Below are 21,909 nucleotides of genomic sequence, written 5' to 3'. Positions count from 1 at the left end.
TGAACATGAGCCAATATCTACAAGAAATTTTCAGCAGGGCTGACAGAACTCTTATAACAACCAATTGCAAATTTGAAATAAGGTGTTAAACATAATGATATGAAGTTCTGAATATGTGTAATTGTTGTGTCATTGCCAACATCCATATTGTATTTTTACTTAAAATCAGCTTTATTTAAAAAAAAAGAAATAAAAGATAAACTTATTCAAGCATTGTTTGCTTGCATCTCTTCATACTTTGTATCCAGAGCAATATTTCACACAAACTACTCCCCAATCTTACCCAACACTACTCAAAATGTTCTCTCCTAACCTGTACTTCTACATATCCACCAATGGTGGGAACTAATCTTTAAGAATCCAAGTGATTTTAAAAACATTAAAGATATTTTTCCCCAATTAAGTGGCAATTAATTTAGCGTGGCCAATCCATCTACCCTGCACATCTTTTGATTTGTGGGGGTGAGACCCACGTAGACAGAGAGAAGGTGCAAATTCCACACTGACTGTGGCCCGGGTCCGGGACCGAACCTGGGTCCTCGGCGCTGTGAGGCAGCAGTGCTAACCATTGGACCACCCTAAAACATCAACATTTTTAATATCACAATGTGTTACACTATATAAACAGGCCATTAAACAGGGGCAGCATGGTAGCACAGTGGCTAGCATTGTGGCTTCACAGCACTAGGGTCGATTCCCCACTGGGTCACTGTTTGTGCAGAGTCTGCACATTTCTCCCGTGTCTGCATGGGTTTCCTCCGGGTGCTCCGGTTTCCTCCCACAGTCCAAAGATGTGCAGGTTAGGTGGATTGGCCACGCTAAATTGCCCTTAGTGTCCAAAAAAGGTTAGGAGGGGTTATTGGGTTACGGGGATAGGGTGGAAATGAGGGTTTAAGTGGGTCGGTGCAGACGCAATGTGCTGAATGGCCTCCTTCTGCACCGTATGTTCTATTTGCCGCAAGTGTGCACCAATATCTTTCCTCTATTCAAATCTAGTTTAATACCCTGCCTTGACAGCTTGCTCCACATTACCATTAGAACATAGAACGATACAGCGCAGTACAGGCCCTTCGGCCCACGATGTTGCACCGACATGGGAAGTCAAAAACTAAAGGCCATCTAACCTACACTATGCCATGATCATCCATATGCTTATCCAATAAACTTTTAAATGCCATCAATGTTGGCGACGTCACTACTGTTGCAGGTAGGGCATTCCACGGCCTCACCACTCTTTGCGTAAAAAACCTACCTCTGACGTCTGTCCTATATCTATTACCCCTCAATTTAAGGCTATGTCCCCTCGTGCTAGCCACCTCCATCCGCGGGAGAAGGCTCTCACTGTCCACCCTATCTAACCCTCTGATCATTTTGTATGCCTCTATTAAGTCACCTCTTAACCTTCTTCTCTCTAACGAGAACAACCTCAAGTCCATCAGCCTTTCCTCATAAGATTTTCCCTCCATACCAGGCAACATCCTGGTAAATCTCCTCTGCACCCGTTCCAAAGCTTCCACGTCCTTCCAGAACTGTACGCAATACTCCAAATGTGGCCGTACCAGAATTTTGTCCAGCTGCAACATGACCTCATGGCTCCGGAACTCAATCCCTCTACCAATAAAGGCCAACACACCATAGGCCTTCTTCACAACCCTATCAACCTGGGTGGCAACTTTCAGGGATCTATGTACATGGACACCGAGATCCCTCTGCTCATCCACACTGCCAAGAATTTTACCATTAGCCAAATATTCCGCATTCCTGTTTTTCTTTCCAAAGTGAATCACCTCACGCTTCTCTACATTAAACTCCATTTGCCACCTCTCAGCCCAGCTCTGCAGCTTATCTATGTCCCTCTGTAACCTGCAACATCCTTCCGCACTGTCTACAACTCCACCGACTTTAGTGTCGTCTGCAAATTTACTCACCCAACCTTCTGTGCCCTCCTCTAGGTCATTTATAAAAATGACAAAGAGCAACGGCCCCAGAACAGATCCTTGTGGTACGCCACTCGTAACTGAACTCCATTCTGAACATTTGCCATCAACCACCACTCTGTCTTCTTTCAACTAGCCAATTTCTGATCTACATCTCTAAATCACCCTCGATCCCCAGCCTCCGTATTTTCTGCAATAGCCGACCGTGGGGAACCTTATCAAACGCTTTACTGAAATCCATATACACCACATCAACTGCTCTACCCTCGTCTACCTGTTCAGTCACCTTCTCAAAGAACTCGATAAGGTTTGTGAGGCATGACCTACCCTTCACAAAACCATGCTGACTATCCCTAATCATATTATTCCTATTTAGATGATTATAAATCGTATCTTTTATAATCCTCTCCAAGACTTTACCCACAACAGACGTGAGGCTCACCGGCTTATAGTTACCGGGGTTATCTCTACTCCCTTCTTGAACAAAGGGACCACATTTGCTACCCTCCAATCCTCTGGCACTATTCCTGTAGCCAATGATGACATAAAAATCAAAGCCAAAGGCTCAGCAATCTCTTCCCTGGCTTCCCAGAGAATCCTAGGATAAATCCCATCAGGCCCCGGGGACTTATCTATTTTCACCTTGTCCAGAATTGCCAACACTTCTTCCCTATGCACCTCAATGCCATCTATTCTAATAGCCTGGGTCTCAGCATTCTCCTCCACAACATTATCTTTTTCCTGAGTGAATACTGACAAAAATATTCATTTAGTATCTCGCTTATCTCCTCAGCCTCCACACACAACTTCCCACCACTGTCCTTGACTGGCCCTACTCTTACCCTAGTCACTCTTTTATTCCTGACATACCTATAGAAAGCTTTTGGGTTTTCCTTGATCCTACCTGCCAAAGATTTCTCATGTCCCCTCCTTGCTCGTCTTAGCTCTCTCTTTAGATCCTTCCTCGCTTCCTTGTAACTATCAAGCGCCCCAACTGAAACTTCACGCCTCATCTTCACATAGGCCTCCTTCTTCCTCTGAACAAGAGATTCCACTTCTTTGGTAAACCACGGTTCCCTCGCTCTACCCATTCCTCCCTGCCTGACTGGTACGTACTTATCAAGAACACGCATTAGCTGTTCCTTGAACAAGCTCCACATATCCAGTGTGCCCAACACTTGCAGCCTACTTCTCCAACCTACACATCCGAAGTCATGTCTAATGGCATCATAATTGCCCTTCCCCCAGCTATAACTCTTGCCCTGCGGGGTATACTTATCCCTTTCCATCACTAATGTAAAGGTCACCGAATTATGGTCACTGTTTCCAAAGTGCTCACCTACCTCCAGATCTAACACCTAATGTGGCCTCGCCTCTTGTTGGCCTGTCAACATATTGTGTCAGGAAACCCTCCTGCACACATTGTACAAAGAACGACCCATCTAATGTACTCGAACTATATCTTTTCCAGTCAATATTTGGAAAGTTAAAGTCTCCCATAACAACTACCCTGTTACTTTCGCTCTTTTCCAGAATCATCTTCGCCATCCTTTCCTCTACATCCCTAGAACTATTTGGTGGCCTATAGAAAACGCCCAACAGGGTGACCTCTCCTTTCCTGTTTCTAACCTCAGCCCATACTACCTCAGAAGAAGAGTCTCCATCTAGCATCCTTTCCGCCACCGTAATACTGTCCTTGACTAGCAGCGCCACACCTCCCCCTCTTTTGCCCTCTTCTCTGAGCTTACTAAAACACCTAAACCCCGGAACCTGCAACAACCATTCCTGTCCCTGCTCTATCCATGTCTCTGAAATGGCCACAACATCCCAGGTACCAACCCATGCTGCCAGTTCCTCTACCTTATTTCGTATACTCCTGGCATTGAAGTAGACACACTTCAAACCACCTACCTGAACACTGGCACCCTCCTGCGAAGTCAAATCTGTGCTCCTGACCTCTATACGCTCAATCTCCCGTACCCCAAAACTATAATCCAGGTTCCCATGCCCCTGCTGAATTAGTTTAAATCCCCCAAAGAGCACTAACAAATCTCCCCCCCAGGATATTGGTGCCCCTCAGGTTCAGATGTAGACCATCCTGTCTATAGAGGTCCCACCTTCCCCAGAAAGAGCCCCAGTTATCCAGAAATCTGAATCCCTCCCGCCTGCACCATCCCTGTAGCCACGTGTTTAATTGCTCTCTCTCCCTATTCCTCGTCTCACTATCACGTGGCACGGGCAACAACCCAGAGATAACAACTCTGTTTGTTCTCGCTCCGAGCTTCCATCCTAGCTCCCTAAAGGCCTGCCTGACATCCTTGTCCCCTTTCCTACCTATGTCGTTAGTGCCAATATGGACTATGACTTGGGGCTGCTCCCCCTCCCCCTTAAGGACCCGGAAAACACGATCCGAGACATCACGTACCCTTGCACCTGGGAGGCAACATACCAAACGTGAGTCTCTCTCGCTCCCACAAAATCTCCTATCTGTGCCCCTGACTATTGAGTCCCCAATTACTAATGTTCTACTCCTTTCCCCACTTCCCTTCTGAGCAACAGGGACAGACTCCGTGCCAGAGGCCCGTACCCCATGGCTTAATTTACCTCTTTTAATAATAATTTTTCAACAGCAATTATTTTCCAAAAGGAAATTAGATAATGGTCTGGGCTTCTAAACACCCACTTATGATTTATTTACTTATTTTGCTGTAGCTAAGTCAGGTGACTATTCAAAGAGTTTCCCTTAACAAATCTGTACTGATTTTCCTTAATCACTTCATATTGGCAGGGGAAGTGCTGTATTGGCAGGGGAAGTGCTGTAGTGGAATTGTTCCTAAACTAGTAACCCAGAGACTCCGGCTAATGCTTTGGGGATCTGGGTTTGAATCCCACCACAACATATGGTAGAATGTGAATTCAATAAAAATATTGAATTGAAACCCATCTGATTTGCTAATATCCTTTAGGGAAGGGTATCCTGCTGGCATGTGACTCCAAATTCTACAGCAATGTGATTGACTCTTAAATGCTCTCTAAATTGGCAAGCCACTCCGTTGAAGGGCAATAAATGCTGGTCCAGCCAGAGATGCCCACATCCCATGAATGAATAAAAATAAGTGGCAGAAAAAGCTTTCCCACCACCAAGATACAACTGATGGGCCTGCAGTTTCTGGGCTTATCCTTGCACCCTTTTTTGAACATGGGTGTAAGATTTGCAATTCTCACGTCCTCTGACACCAAGATGGAATAAAAAAAGGACATAAATTCAACTATCAAAATTGGAACAGCGTTCCTGTCCTGTGGAGGAATCATTCCCACACCAGAGCACTGAACTTTAAATATACTGTTCCAAAATACCTCCTTTACATTAAAGTTTTTGTCCAAACATAAATATCCGACCATCTTGCCAACAAAGATTATTAATTAAAATGTGGATCAATAGCTTCAGTACTTTGCATACGAGCAGAACCTTCATTGTTAAACCGGTTGCAACGCTGGATCTAATGAGCTACAAAACTCCGCTTTGCCTCGGAAAGTTTCTCGAATTGGATTATTTCAAAATAGGGGCTGACAGCAACACAACATAAATTAAAAGAAATATTCTAGAGAACAAACAAACTTGTTTTCCATAACAGTTCAAGGGAAAGGTTAAACTTGCCCAGACAATTTTTTATATTCAGTTTATAAATAAATCACCTTGCATATTTAGATAGCTTGACAGTCAGGTACTTTTGATGCTAACTTACAAAGATGAAGATGAATCTTTAGAACAGAAAGCAAAGCATGCAGTTATGCCCGGACACAGGTATGGAAAGAACAACGTTTATAAACATGCCAAATGGCCATTATTCAAGAGCTGCAAGATACTTGGGTATAAAAATTCCCATGAACTAGTTAATTTGAAGATAGTTGCGACAAGAAGAGTTAAGTATTTCACTGCAAACTGTAAAATATGCTCAGTTTCAACACCTAGGATTTAATGAAGATCAGGACAGAAGACAGCCATATGTTACATTCAACGCACTACGGCAAATGATTGAACCATCTAACTTGTGAATTAGCATTCAACACAAAGGTGAAATCCTCATTTAAATGCTAGTGCACAGAAAAATACTAATCAACAGAAAGATCAGTGCAAAGAACTTTTCCACATACCTATGCCAGCATGGCCAACAATCCATGTCAAACGGATGAAGAGCATCACACCCCAAATATTTAGCATACATCGTACCTAGTGGATAGGGAAAGGTTATGCGAGAGAGGGAGAAAATACAAAGGTTGATAATTACATATTCCAAATTCTTACCAGTGACAGCCATGCAGCAAAATCTCAAATTTCCTTCTTAACTGCATTTAAAATTGTACGACTCAATGGTATAATTTTTCTCCAATTATGGCCCGATATTAATTGCTCAAGCAATGGTGGCCATGCCCTCAGCTGCCCAAGCCCCAAGCTCTGGAACACCCTCCCTACACCTCTCCATTTCCATTTTTAAGACACTCCTTAAAACTGTGATCTTTGTCCAAGCATTTAGTCATTGGGCCTAATATCTCCTTATATTTAAAAGTCTTTATATAAATAGAAATTGTTATTCATTCAACAGGCAGCAAAATAGTAGAAAATATGGGCATCAACTACACAATTGATTTGAAAGAAAAAGGAGATTGGAATTCATATCACAACTTTCATGTCCATTAGACGTCTCAAAGTGCTTTGCAGCCAATGAAGTATTATTTTGATGTGCACTCAGTGTTATATTGTAGGAAACATGGCAGCCAATTTGCATACAGCAAGTTCCCACAAACAGCGATGTGATAAAATGAACAAATAATGCTTGGCTGATATTGAATGAGGGATGAATATGTGCCAGGAGTGCGCCGTGGGGGCACTCTTTTTCTTCCGCCCCGCCATGGCTGATGCACTGGCACACGCGCGAACATCCGCCGGCTGGCGAAGGCCTTTCGGCCCCAGCCGGCCAGCGGAGCGGGAGCCACTCTGGCGCGGGCCTAACCCCTCAATGTGAGGGTTTGGCCCCTAAAAGGTGCGGAGAATTCCGCACCTTTGGGGAGGCCCGACACTAGAGTGATTCACGCCAGTCCGTCCTGCCGGGACCCCCCGCCGGCCGGGTAGGGGAGAATTCCGGCCCTGGTGACTGTCCTCAACATCAAGGCAGCATTTGATAAAGTATGGCATTAAGGAACCCTAACAATACTGGAGTCAATGGGAATTGAGGGGGGAAACTCTGATGGGTTGGAGTCATACCCAACACAAAGGGAGGTGGTTGTGGTTGTTGGAGGCGAATCATTTCAGTTCCAGAATATCACTACAGGAGTTTCGCAGAGTCAAGTCCTAGGCCCAACCATTTTCAGCTGCTTCATCAATGAACATCCTTCCATCATAATGTCAGAGTGCAGATGATTACACAATTTTCAGCAACATTTGCGACTCCTCAGATACTGAAGCAGTCCATGTGCAAATGCAGCAAGACCATGACAATATCCAGGCTTGAGCTGATAAGTGGCAAGTAACATGTACGCCACACAAATTTTGATAACCCTTGATTCTCTCTCCACAGATGCTGCCAGACCTGTTCATCCAGCATTTTCTGTTTTTGTTTCGAACACTTATCTGTTCACTGAATGTTACACAACATTTCCTACTTTAGGAGACAGAAGCATTTTTATCTCACAGGATTTGTAATGCAGAGGCCTGGATTAATAATTTAAGAGGACGAGAGTTTAAATCCCATTATGCAATCAGAGAATTTAAATTCAATGAATTACACCCAAGTTAATATTCTGGAACCGGTGACCACATCAGTACCAGAGTGTTGTAAAACCCACCTGCTTCACTAATGCCCTTTAAAGGGAGGAAATATTTGCAAAATAGTGTGCAAGAAAATTCTTGGTGCATTTTTCTTCCTTTTATCCATAGGCAGTATAAGGCCTATATTGAACAACATGTTTGAATGTCCCTGTAGGGGGAAGAGGGGAAGACCATACTGGTAGATAGTGTTAGGATGGCTGTTGAAAGGTAGACCTCAAGTCACTAAAATCTGTGCACCCAGTGATGCCATCAGGGATGGATCTCTCAGGGTTTAAGTTCAGTATATGGGCAATGGTCTGGCTTCGATGGTCAAAGTCACAATTTCAGGTATTCTCATTTTACAATCACGGAGCAAGCGGCCACATCTTCTCTGGTCCGTACTCAACCAATTGAGGGTTTTCAGATTTCTCCCGGAGTGAAACCTGTGCTTCACTACACTCTGGTCAGTTAGCAGGTTGCAATTGGTGATGTTTGCAGTCAGCCAGTCATGAGGTTGGCTGTCATTAGTTGCTAGGATGTGGAGTGTATTCCAGTTCGGGCAACATGATTGCAAAGTGATGCTTTATTTTCAGCAGGATTGCTTTATTAGGTGTCCTTGGAGGATGTTTTTCCTTCAGACATTAGGAGGTTCAATGTGCAGTAACACAAGAAGCCACTAGAGTTGTGCTGGTCTCAATGTTCCAGAAATAATTCTCATGACTTCTGGGTGATATCTGCCACATTTGTGTGGCAACCCCTGAGCCAGGTAGAGTAGTTGTGGTCTGCAGTTAGGTAGACCAGGGTGAATGACGCAGTGTATAACATGTTGGAAAGGATTGTGCTGCTGAAAACTTTACAAAATAATTGAATAGCTGCACTTGTTGCAAAAAACAGAGGAACAGAAAAAAGAGATATGGTGGAAAACAAAAATTAAGTTCTACACTAGCATTTTGGCAAGAGACACAAACCTGAAGCGCACATCTACCGTAATTTATTCTTTCATAGCATGTGACCTTCATTTATTGTCCATCTCTAACTGTCCTGGGGAAGATGGTGGAAAGCCGTCTTCGTGAACCACTGTAGTCCCATGTGCTTTTGAAACACCCATGGTGCTGATGGTGAGGGAATTCAAGGATTTTGACCCATTACAGGGAAGTAATGGTGATATAGTCCCAGATCAGGATGGTGTATGACGTAGAGGGAAACTTGCAGGTGGTTGTGTTCCCATGCATTTGCTGCCCTGGTCCTTTTAGGTGGAAGAGTTTGAAGATTTGGATGGTGTTATTGAAGTAGGCTTGTGGAGTTGCTGCAATGCATCTTGTAAATGGAGTACATACTGCTACCACTGAGAGATAGTGGTGGAGGGAGTGAATGTTTAAGGTAGTGCCGATCAAGCGGGCTGCTTGATTCTGGATGTTTTCAAGTTTCTTGAATGTTATTGGAGCGGCCTTCGTCCAGGCAACTGGAGTGTATTCCATCACATTCCTGACTTGTGCCTTGTAGATGAAGCACAAGCTTTGAGGAGTCAGGAGGGGAGTTAGTCATCACAGAATTCCCAGCCACTGACCGGTTTCTTATGCCACAACATTTATATGGCTACTCCAATTCAATTTCAGATCAATGATAAACCCCAGGATGTTGATACTGAGGATTCAGCGTTGATAATGCCATTGAAGGTTATGGGGAAATAATTAGATTCTCTCTTGTTGGAGATGGGCATTGCGTGGAACCTGTGTGGGTGCAATTGTTACTTGCCACTGGTCAACTCAAGCCTGAATGTTGTCCAGATCTTACTACACATGGATATGGACTGCTTCAGTATCTGAACATACTAAACATTTTGCAGTCACCAACCAATATCACCACTTCTGACCTTACGATGGAGGGAAGATAGCTAATAAAGCAGCTGAAGGTGGTTGGGCCTGGGACACTACCCTGAGGAACTCGTGCAGCAATATCCTAGGATTGAGATTATCAATGTCCATCAATCACCAACCTTCTTACTTGGTGTTGGATATGACTCCCACCAGTGGAATATTTTTCCCTGATTCTCATGGACTTCGATTTTGCCAGGACTCTTTGATCCCACACGCAGTTCAATGTTGCCTCAATGTCAGACAGTCACTCTCATCCAGAGTTCAGCTCTTTTGTCCATGTTCAGGCCAAGACTGTAATGAGGTTAGGAGTGGAGTGACCCTGGCAGAACCCAAACTGAGCATCAGTGAGTAGGTTATTGCAGAGTAAATGCCGCTTAATAGCTCCATCGTTAACCACTTCCATCTGTTTGCTGACGATTGATAGTGGACGTTTGGGGCAGAAATTGGCTGAATTAGATTTGTCATGGTTTTTGTAGACTGGACATACTTGGGAAATTTTCCACATTGTCAGGTAGTTACTAATAACTCTACTGGTATAGCTTGGCAAGGGGCACGGCTAGTTTTGGATTATTGCCGGAATGTTGTCAGGGCCCACAGGGTTTTCAGTACCCAGTGCCTCAAGTAGTTCCTTAATATCACGTGGAGTGTATCAAATTAGCTGAAGCCTGGCATCTGTGATGCTGGGCACCTCAGAAAGAGGCAGAGCTAGATTATCCACTCTGCACATCTGGCTAAAGATGGTTGAAAATACTTCAGCCTGGTCTTTTGGACGGATGGCTGAGCTTCCCCATCCATTTGTGAAAAGGAATATTTGTGGTGCCTCCTCCTCCAGTGAGTTGAATTGTCCACCGCCATCTGACATTTTACAGAGGTTAGACTTGATCTGTTGGACATGGGATCACTTAGCTCCGACTAACAGCATATGCCGTCCGCTGCTCGGCATGCCAGTTGTCCTATATAGTAGCTTTGCAGATTGCCATGCCTATGCAGTTATACCCATTGATTTATGGAAAAATGGACACTACTTTCATAAACAAAATGCAGATGGGACAATTTCCTTCAAAATAAGATGGGGTTAAGACATCTGGGGACCTCCTTTGTCTGCCAATACACATGGAATTGCACAAGGCTAGAAGTTAGGACCATTCACATGGACAATTTCTTGTCCACTAGGATTCTCCATAATAGGCAAAAGACTTGGCTCAAAGTTTTTTTAAAAACTTATATTTCTCAATGACCAGCCATTGGTGTGGACAATTTTAAATTATATACCAAGATCTATGATAAGGAACATTTATTAGCGTGAGCCAGCCAGCGAATTACTTTGGGACAGAAGAGATACAGCTCAGCAAAGTCAGATCTTACCTAAAATTCACTTACAGGCACAGAATTGGAGCATTGTACCTGCAGATTTGAAAACCAAGCCAGATCTTCACTACAGTGGTCTAGACTGGAGCAAAGCCCAAAACCTACTGCTACAAATAGAAAACTGATGCAAATTTGTTGCCAAAGACTCCCAAAATCCCTTCAGTGATCGAAAAGTGAATCAGACCCGCAATATTTTAAACTTCCATTTCAAAAGGTGGCACAGTGGTTAGCTTTGCTACCTCACAGCGCCAGGAAATTGGATTCAATTCCAGCCTGGGGGGGAGGGGGGGGAGAGGAGGGGAAAAGAGAGGGATCGTCTGCTGGGAATTTGCACAGTCTCCCGCGCATCTGCGTGGGTTTTCTCTGAATGCTTCAGTTTCCTCCCACAGTCCAAAGATGTGCAGGTTAGGTGGAATGGCCATGATCAATATGTTACAGGAATAGGACAGGGTAGTGAACCTAGTAGAGTGTTCTTTCGGAGCGTCGTGCAGACTCGATGGGCCGCATGGCCTCCATCTGCACTGTAGGGATTCTATTCTAATAAAGTGCATGCTATCTCTTTTGTTATCACCTATTCTCACGTGTATGTGTATTTCTGAGCATGTGTCTGTAGGTGCTGTTGAGAATAAACTTGGGTGTTCCGAAATAAAGAACAAATAACAAAGAAAAGTACAGCACAGGAACAGGCCCTTCGACCCTCCAAGCCTGTGCTGACCAAATAAAACAGTTAATTTTTTAAAACCTGTCTTTTAGTCTATTCTAGAGAATCACAGCGGTCAAGTAGTTAAAACACGTAATTAAAACATGTAATTAAAACAAGAGCATCTGCAGTCAGTTGAGAGATAGTTTCTAAGTTAACACCTTATTTTTAGAAAGAAGTCTTCCAACACGTTTGTTTCGAATCACTAGCTTTCGGAGCGCAGCTCCATCATCAGGTGAGTGAAAGCATCCTATTAGAACTGCATAGTTGGGCAGAATGTTGTGATAACACTATTCTAGTTCATGAAATGTGAGGCACTAGCTTTAGCTTGATCCGAAGTTTCCACTTATACATTTTTAACTTTCATAAAAAGGAATTGGACTAAACTGCATGTGTGGTGCATCATGTTTAGCCGTTGTGCTAACAAATGTTTAGGCTGGGTTTCATGCCCAATGTAATGCAATACTTCTGAAATATGTTGCTGATTTGCAGGTAAGATACTGACTATTCCCCAAGACATCAGGTCGGACTTCATTCTTGTTTTTTTAAAAAATGTGAACTTTGATTATCCAGAATTCAATAAAGGTAATTTATGAATTAAAATAAAACACAAATCCGATGGCTAATAGTGCCTCATAGATGCCCAGGTTGGAGTTGCTAGATCTATCCCATTTTGCATTGAGGATACCTCAACACGATGGAGGATATCCTCGATGCAAAAATCAGAATTTTGACTACACAAGTACTCTGCGATAGTTACCCTAAAAAATATTGTAGGGGTATCTACAGTAGGTAAATTAGGGAGGATGAAAGTAAAGTAGGTTTCTCCTTTGTTGGTTTACTCACCATCTCTACAGGCCCAGTCTAGTGGCTGTGCCCTTTGGAACAGTTTGGTTAATAGTGGTACTGAGCCATTCTTGGTGACTGAAGTCCAGTACCAAAAGTACATTCCGTATTTTGCCACCCTCAACTCTTCCTCCAAATTGTGTTTGATATGGAGGAGTACCGATTCATCAGCTAAGGGGAGTCGGTAGGGAATAGTCAACAGAAGGCTTCATGGGGTCCAGAGTCAATGGTAAGGACTCCCGCCTGACCTATACCACTGTGCTACCACCTCTGGTAGGTCTGTCCAACTGGTAGACTAGGTCCTACCCAGGGACAGTGATGATTGTGTCAGAGATATAATTGTTCCATTATCTTTTAATGTCAGGCTAGAAAACCAAAAGAAATGGGAAAAGGAGTAGGCCATTCAGCCCTTTGAGCCTGCTCCACCATTTAATATCATGGCTGATCTAACACTCACTAAGTCCACTTTCCCTCCTTCTCCTCGTAACCCTCAATTCCCCAACTGATTAAAAACCTATCGATTTCAGCCTTGAAACCAGAGCTTCCGGAGGTAAAGAATTCCAAAGATTCACCACTCCGAAGAAATCCTTCTTCAAATCAATCTTCAATGAGTACCCCCTTATTCTTCGTCTATGAGCTCTGGTATTAGTCTCCCAGGAGTGGAAACATCCTCCCAACATTTACCCTGTCCAACCTCATAAGAACCTTATATGTTTCATTCATGTCACCGCTCATTCTTCTGAACTCTAAGGAGTACAGACCAATCATGTTTAATCTTTCCTCATACAGCAATCCCTCCATACCCCAGTAAACCTTCTCCATACTGCCTCCAATGATAATATATCTTTCCTTAAATAAGGGACCAAAATTGTATGCAGTGGCCTCACGAATATCTTGTACAGTTGCCGCAACACCTCTACTTTTACATTCATGTCGCCTTGAAATAAGGGCAGCATTCCATTTGCCTTCCCTAGTACCTTCTGCATCTGTATGCTAGCTTTCTGGGCTTCACGAACAAGGACCCCAAAGTCCATTTGTGCTAGTTTTCTGAAGTCTCTCCTTTTAAATAATAATCTTCCCTCTCATTCTTTCTTCCAAAATAAACAATTTCACATTTGCCACAAAATGAATTCCATTGTTAGACTAGTCTGTGGGACAGCTCGCCCCAGGAGTTAGACTTTGCAGGATTGGTAGGGCTTGGTCTGCCATCGTCATTTCTGTTGTCTAGGTCGATGCCAGGCTATCTAACCCGTTGCAATGCTTTTGGCTTGGCTTAATTAAGTGGAAATAAAGAGTTGGATGGCACTTCAAGAAGGGGGTGCTCTGTGCCCTGGCCAACATTTCTCTCACAACAGTCACTTAGCCCATTGTGGTTTACAAAATTGATGCACATGTTTAACTAAAGATATCAGTGACTGTATTTCAACGGAACTTCATTGGCTGAATGACGTGATGTGCAAGATGCTATATAAATGCCGTTTTCTAGGATTTAAAAGTGTTTATCTTTCCTCGTTGATACATCCCACAATCCTATAATAAATTTATATTTAAAACGGAAATCCGTAGAAAGTAAAACATAGCTCGTGTAAAATAATGCAAAAACCAACTTTAATTTAATTCCCTTGGACATGATCTCTTCAGAAGAGATTTCTGCTTTTATTTTTCCTACTCAGTCACATCATGATGGGAGTAGAAAGTGGGTTAAAAGGTAGCAGCTCAACATGAACCTCCGCATTGGATTTTTTGTCCTGAAGAGAATATGGTTGTTCCAAGTCCAGAAATTATCGGTCATGCAAAAGGAAGTCATCCTCAAAGAGGCAAATATTAGAGGCATTTTGTTGGTAGCTGGCCATTTAGCAGCTGAAGGTGCTCAAAGCTGTATCTGTATTATATATTTAGTATCCTTCTAAAGTCTTCTAAAACCCGAACAGCAAGCAGTCAGATCAAAGTGCTCAAAACAAAACTAAGTCTCAAATACAGTCATAGAATCAGAGATGTTTACAGCATGGAAACAGGCCCTTCGGCCCAGCTTGTCCATGTCGCCCAGTTTCTATCACTAAGTTAGTCCCACTTGCCCACATTTGGCCCATATCCTTCTATACCTACCCTGCCAATGTAACTGTCTAACTGTTTTTTAGAAAGGAAAAAAATTGTACCCATGTCTACCACTGCCTCTGGCAGCCCATTCCAGTTACTCACCACCCTAGTGTGAAAACAATGGCCCCTCTGGTCTCTGCTGAATTTCTCCCCCCCTCACCTTAAAAAACTTATGCTCTCTAGTTCTAGACTCCTCTACCTTTGAGAAAAGATGTTGACTATCTACCTCATCAATGTTCCTCGTTATTTTATAGACCTCTAAGTTCACCCCTAAGCCTCCTACGCTCCAGGGAAAAAGGTCCTAGCCTATCAAGCGTCTCCTTATAGCTCAGGCCATCAAGTCCTGGTAGCATCCTTGTAAATCTCTTCTGCACTCTTTCCAGTTTAACAATATCCTTCCTATAATAGGGTGACCAGAACGGAACACAGTAATCCATGTGTGGTCGTATCAATGTCTTGCACAACTTCAACTAAACGTCCCAACTCCTGTTTTCAATACTCTGACAAATAAAACCTAGCATGCTGAATGCCTTCTTCTGCACCCTGTCCACCTGCGCCTCCACCTTCAAGGAGCTATGAAGCTGTACCCCTAGATCTCTTTATTCTGTAACTCTCCCCAACTCCCTACCATTAACCAAGTAGGTCCTGCCCAGATTTAACCTACAAAAATGCATCACCTCACCTTTATCCAAATTAAACTCCACCTGCCATTCATCAGCCTACTGGCCCAATTGGTCAAGATCCTGTTGCAATCTTAAATAACCTTCTTCACAATCCACTGTGCCACAAATCTTGGTGTCATCTGCAAACTTACTAACCATGCCTCCTCCAAATCATGAATATATAGAACAAATAGCAGTGGACCAGCACCCATCCCTGAAGCACACTGCTGGTCACAGGCGTCCAGTTTGAAAAACAACCCTCCAAAACGACCCTTTGGCTTTGGTCTCCAAGCCAATTTTGTATCCAATTGCCTACCTCACCCTGGATTCCATGAGATTTAACCTTTTGCAACAACCTACCATGGGGTGGTTCGTCAAAGACCTTGTTGAAGTCCATGTAAACAACGTCGACTACACTGCCCTCATCTACCTTCTTGGTTACCCCTTCAAAAAAATTCAATCAAATTTGTGAAACATGACTTTTCCCTTACAAAGCCTTGCTGACATTCCCTAATCAGCCCTTGCCTGTCTAAATGCCAGTAGATCCTGTCCCTCAGAATACCTTCTTACAACTCACCCATTACAGAAGTACCGGTCTGAAGTTCACAGATTTATCCCTACAGCCCTTCTTAAACCTTGGCACAACATTTGCTACCCTCCAATCTTCAGGCACCTCTCCTGTGGTTGTCGATGATTCAACTATCTCAGCTAGGGGGCCGGCAGTGTCATAGAACATAGAACAGTACAGCACAGAACAGGCCCTTCGGCCCTCGATGTTGTGCCGAGCAATGATCACCCTACTCAAACCCACGTATCCACCCTATACCCATAACCCAACCACCCCCCCTTAACCTTTCCTCCAAAGCTTCCCACAACATCCTGTCATACATTTCATCACAATAGATTTATCTATCATGATGCGCTTTAATATCTTCAACACCTCCTTCTCTGTAAGATGTACACTCCTCAAGACAATCACTTTTTATTTCCCCAATTTCCCTAACATTCGTGCCTTTCTCAACAGTGAATACTGACTAGAAATATTCATTTTGGACCTCTCCCATCCAGAGTGGATCTGCACATAGGTGACATTGTTTATCCTCAAGAGGCCCTACCCTCTTCTTAGTCACCCTTTTACCCTTTCTGTATCTGTAAAAGCTCTTTGGATTTTTCTTTGCCCTCATCTGCCAAGACAATCTCATGTCCCCTTTTTGTCCTCCTGATTTCTCTCTCAACTCTACTCCAACAAGCCCTTTACTCAAGGGATCCATTTGATCCCTGGTGCCTATGCACGTCATTTGCCTCCTTCTTCCTTTTGACAATGGCCTCAATATCTCGAGCCATCTCGGGTTCCCTCCTTCTACCAGCCTTACCCTTCACTCTAAGAATGTGCTCACCCTAAAGCCTAGTTAACATCTTTTTGAAAGACTCCCACTTACCTGCTGTCCCTTTACCTGTAATTAGTCACCCCCAATCAACTTTTGAAAGTTCCTCCCTAATACACTCGAAATTGGCTTTGCCCCAATTTCGTATTTTAACTTCTGGGCCAGAACTATCATTCTACATAGCGATCTTCAAACTATTGGAATTATGGTCACTTACTAAAAGTGATACCTCACTAACACTTTCATCACCTGCCCTTCCTTATTCCCCAAGAGGTGGTCAGTTTTGCCCCCTCTCTAGTCAGGCCATCCACATATTGAATGAGGAATTCTTCCTGAATGCACTCAATAAATTTCTCTCCATTCAAACCCTTAGTGCTATGGCTGTCCCAGTTAATGTTGGGAAAGTTAAAATCCCCTATTATTACCATTCTATTTTTCCAGCAGCTATCTGTAATCTCCTTACATATTTGCTTCTCAATTTCCCACTGACTATTTGGGGTCTATAGTACAGTCCTCAAAAAGTGATCTCACCCTTCTTATTTTACAGTTCCACCCATATAGACTCAGTGGGCGAACCCTCAGATATATCCTCTCTCTGTACTGCCGTGATACTGTCTCTAATCAAAAATGTAACTTCCCTTCCTCTCCTGCCTCCAGTTCTATCTTTCCTATAGCATCTGTACCCTGGAACATTGAGGTGCCAGTCCTGCCCCTCCTTTAGCCATGTTTCAGTAATAGCTATAATATCCCAGTCCCATGAACCTGTCCATGTCCTGAGTTCATCTGCCTTGCCGGTTAGGTCTCTTGCATTGAAATAAATGCAGTTCAATCCGTTTCCCTGCCTCCCACTTTTCTCCTTACTGACTTTTGTTTCTATCCTTTCTTTACTACCCTCTGACTTCCTGCATTAGTTCCCATCCCCCTGCCACATTAATTTAAACCCTCCCTAATTGTGCTAGCTGTTACGATTAGATATCGGAGTCACCTCAGAGGGGAATTAGGGATGGGCAATAAATGCTGGCTAAGACAGTGCCACCCACATCTCATGAATAAATGTACAAAAAATTCCACTGATTAATAGAATCGCTAATTCACTTACCAGAACACCTTTAACCCAGCCAAACTTTACAACACCTTTATTGTCAGCAATGTGCTTTGACACAGCCTCCTCAGCTGGACTGGTTTCATCACCATTTACATAGCCATCCTCAAAAGGCTCCTGAAAAGCAAGCCAGAAAGGTTTCAGTTGTATTGCCTTCCACTTCAAATATTATACTACTCATAAAATTCACGCTCAGGTGTCCAAAACAATATTTGGCATGAAGTTTTCAAATTACCTGGAAATTTATCTTACAAGTCAATTATTGAATTTAAAAGAAAAAAAACAAATTGCGCAATGTGCTGGCACTAGTTTTTCAATTTCTGCCATTACATTGAAGTGAATGCAAGAAGTGAATGAAAGAACATGATGATATAGTTAGCAGGAATAAACCGTACATTAAACCGACTGTGTCATTCGGTAAGATCAGAGCTTCAATGTTGTTTCTGGTCAGTATTAAATTATGGTACAGGATCCGAGTTGGCATACAGACAGAAAAGGGAAGGAGCCAAGTTTCTGAAAGAAATTGTAGCCAAGGCAATAACCTTATTAAAAAAAAAGAGAATGAACCAAGTAACCTGTTAATCAAACAACTGTTATGTGCAAACTCAGAATGCAAAATTTGATTGGCGTCATCAAGTGCACGTTTAATGAGAGCAAGTCATGATTGAGAAGTGCAAGTCGTTTTTGAGGACAGATAAAGCATATGCCATTGGATGTTCAGAATCTATTCCATAAGGTGTGTCACATGAGGTTCTCAGACAAATTTAGGTGTCCAGTATAGAGAGTGTGGAACAGAGACAGAAAAATCTAGGTGTGTAGTATAGAGAGAGTGGAGCAGAGATATAAAACTTGTTAGAAATTAGGGTTAATGTTGGTTGTTCAGGTTGGAAATGAGGACACATTGAGGATATATTTGGACTATTTCAACTGGGGCAGAGAACACCACGAGAATTTTTAAAATTAAGAAAGGGGCCAACAAGAGGAGACTTGCTTCCAGTGGCGAAGTCAATGATGATCATGCCAATTAAAATTGATGCAGAATGAAGTGCAGGGTTCAGCTAAATTACAATTATGGAGTATGGAATGCTTTGCTATAGAGAGCAGTTGAGACAAGGCCAAAATTGAACCAGATGAAGATACAGGTACAAACAGCAGTGAAATGACATTACCTCTGAACTCCTTTATCAAAAAAGTACACATAACGGCCCAAATGGTCTCAATCTGTGCTCTAAATGTTCATGTTTCTACAGAGTGGTAGGTCACAGATTTATGCCCAATATTTTTTCATTTTAGAATTTCCCAAATGTAGAGGTGATAACATAATTCCTACAGCAATACCCAGAGGGTAAAATGATTGATCTTGAACAATGACCATTCTTCTTTAGCTTGTCTTTATGCTCATCTAGTTTCCCCTAAAATGTATAAAAGGAGAATAGAATGGAATATCTGCATGTGCCAATAAAGTTATATGAAATGGGGTGGGAGAAGGCTCAAGTAGGACATAAATGCCAGCATAAACCAAAGTGATTTATTGGTTGTTAGGATACCGGACCAGACCCCAACATTTGTTAGTATACCAGAATAGAACTGGGAGGACTACACCTCAGGAGTGATGACCTAATTTAAACACTTACCCAAATTATCAGTAAAGCTCTTAAATAAAAAATATGAGACTTGGTATCTTACTATCTACTTGTCACTAATTCCAATTAAGCAACCCAATGCAGATCAAATGGCACCTATAAATAAAGTTCATAAACAGGTTACTCGCTTAGCAGTGTAGACTTTGAGAGTTCCTTTCAAGAGCAAGTCCAGTACACTTCTGTCATGTTGGACTCAAATCCAAATCAAACTGCTGCTCAACTCCAGCATTCAAAACAATATTTCATTAGCCCTTTATCTGTAACCAAGTAAATAGTTAAAATTAATAATTACCTCATTCTTATGGCTCCATAATTACAGCTTTAGCAGACAGTCTGGGTACCTTAACCTAGATTCTTTAACAATATTACAGCAACAAATATATACCTCAACCCAAGCTTTTAAAGAATTACTGCAAAATATATATATCAATTTCTACGTTCATCACATGATATGCTTTGAAATTTGTGTGTGACTTCAGTCATTAACGGATTTTATCCTTCCAACACTCATTGGCACAGGAGGCATGCAAACAATTTTGCCTCATTAAAAAGTATAAAATAGACATTTCCGGAGAGAAAAAAGTTGCCATGTCCGGCATTGGATGCCAATAAATAGCCATACAATATGATAATTATACCTCTTACTAAAGATCCATACAGATCCTGCATTTCTGCCATGTCCAAACAAGCTATCCTCTCTCAGGGTTATGACAAAACATTAGCCAATGTAAGTTGCATTTATTTCTCGACTCCACAGACTCCAGAAGACCAGAGAAAAATCCAGAATTGCTGCTCCGTTACGCTGGAAGTAGAAACGTGACCTCACTTTTGAATTAAGCCAAGGACACTGGTGGCACACCGTCAATGTGCCATTACATGTCGGTAGATATCGTCACTGCTCTAAATAATTGCAAGGCTTCCAAGAGATAGCATTCCAATATACACAAAACTTTAGTTTTGAGATTCAATAATTCACTGTACTCCCACACGCAATACAAATATGACCAAACTATATCCAGATTTAATTTTTTTTTTAAATAAAAGGATCGCAAACAAAGCCTTGGTTAAATCCAGACGTCACCTGTAACGCCTGTGAAAAAATAACTGTGTGCAAACAAAAAGGGTGTTTGCTCATGTTGCCTCTGACAATTCGATATCCAGTATTTCCATCAGCAATAACTCTAGATAGAGACTGTCGCTTTGTAAGATGTGCTCCACTTTATTGCCAGTCATTTAACTGCATATGTTAGAACAATGCTTAATTGAACCAATTAGGTTATAGCTTATTGTTTTAGAGGGCTACTCATGTTAATTTATTTTACGTTTAGAAAACCAGCCAGTGACAAAAATTAATCAGAGTTGTTATGTTGTACATTTCCTTTCCAAATTGAATCTGACAAATATTCTCAAAACAAAAAAGGCAAAAATGTTACTGATTTATCATTAAATATTGAAAGTACTGCTCGGTTTATTCAAAGTTTTGCTAAATATTCAAGACAGTGCATCTTGAAAATGTTTCTTCCAATTCCTGTGCAAGCAATTCTACCCAAGAACATCAATCCATCCATTAGGGGATAACGTCTCTTGCAAGAGCTGCAGTATCCAAATCTGCTGCATAATCATATTTTCGCTGAACAATAAAACAAAGAGGATTTTCAATGTATAAGATGAGGATGTCATGCGGAGTTGAAGTTTAAATTTTCTATTTTTATTTGAATTCAAAGCTTAAAAAGAGTCAGTAAGTAGTCTTACAACACCAGGTTAAAGTCCAACAGGTTTGTTTCAAACACGAGCTTTCGGAGCACGGCTCCTTCTTCAGTTCTTCATTCACCTGAAGAAGGAGCCGTGCTCCGAAAGCTCGTGTTTGAAACAAACCTGTTGGACTTTAACCTGGTGTTGTAAGACTTCTTACTGTGCTCACCCCAGTCCAACGCCGGCATCTCCACATCATAAAAAGAGTCAAACTGAGCATTCTTCACCCCAAACTAAAAATGGCATTCCATACAATATTTTAATCATAACGTTTTCAATATGAAAATCTATTTCGACAATCAAATAAAGTTTAAAAAATGATGAGTGGCATGATTCGTAATATTAACCTTCAGTGAATAATTTGGAGTCACTGCTTAATCGTCACGTGTGTAGCAACCTCAGGCAATTTGCAATTCACTAAAAAAAAATCTCGAGGCAAATAATTCTTTGTATAATAATCTTCTAATTTAGGCACTTCTAACTGAATGCTGAACCACCCAACATATAATTTTTTTTTTTTTTTTAAATGAAGTCACAGCAGTGGGGAACTCTGGCGTAGTAGAAATGGTTGCCTGTAGAACTGAGCACAACACTGAAGCTTTTTTTAAAAAAAATTACTTCACGGGAGGAGTGTGCCACTGGCAAGGCCAGCATTTGTCACACATCCTCAATGGCCCGCGGCCTAGGGACAATACATAGAATGTTTAGGAAGAATAAATTAAAACAGATTTGAG

At 42.1% G+C, this 21,909-nt stretch overlaps 1 protein-coding gene across 2 annotated transcripts in view; it reads right to left on the bottom strand.

Moving 5' to 3' along the window:
- Positions 1–21,909, bottom strand: part of slc12a2 (solute carrier family 12 member 2) — a 267,674-nt gene that overhangs the window by 158,108 nt on the left and 87,657 nt on the right. For both annotated transcript variants that reach the window (XM_038804704.1, XM_038804705.1), the window contains exons 2-3: positions 17,778–17,897; positions 6,093–6,168 (exon numbers count right to left, since the gene is read on the bottom strand). In XM_038804704.1, coding sequence (XP_038660632.1) covers positions 6,093–6,168; positions 17,778–17,897 — 196 coding nt within the window. The remainder of the gene's footprint in view (positions 1–6,092; positions 6,169–17,777; positions 17,898–21,909) is intronic.

This window comes from Scyliorhinus canicula, chromosome 8 (assembly GCF_902713615.1).
Source record: "Scyliorhinus canicula chromosome 8, sScyCan1.1, whole genome shotgun sequence".
Classification (NCBI taxonomy): Eukaryota; Metazoa; Chordata; class Chondrichthyes; order Carcharhiniformes; family Scyliorhinidae; genus Scyliorhinus; species Scyliorhinus canicula.
Note: the sequence above shows the minus strand (reverse complement) of the source record. Positions and strands in the feature narration are given on the sequence as shown.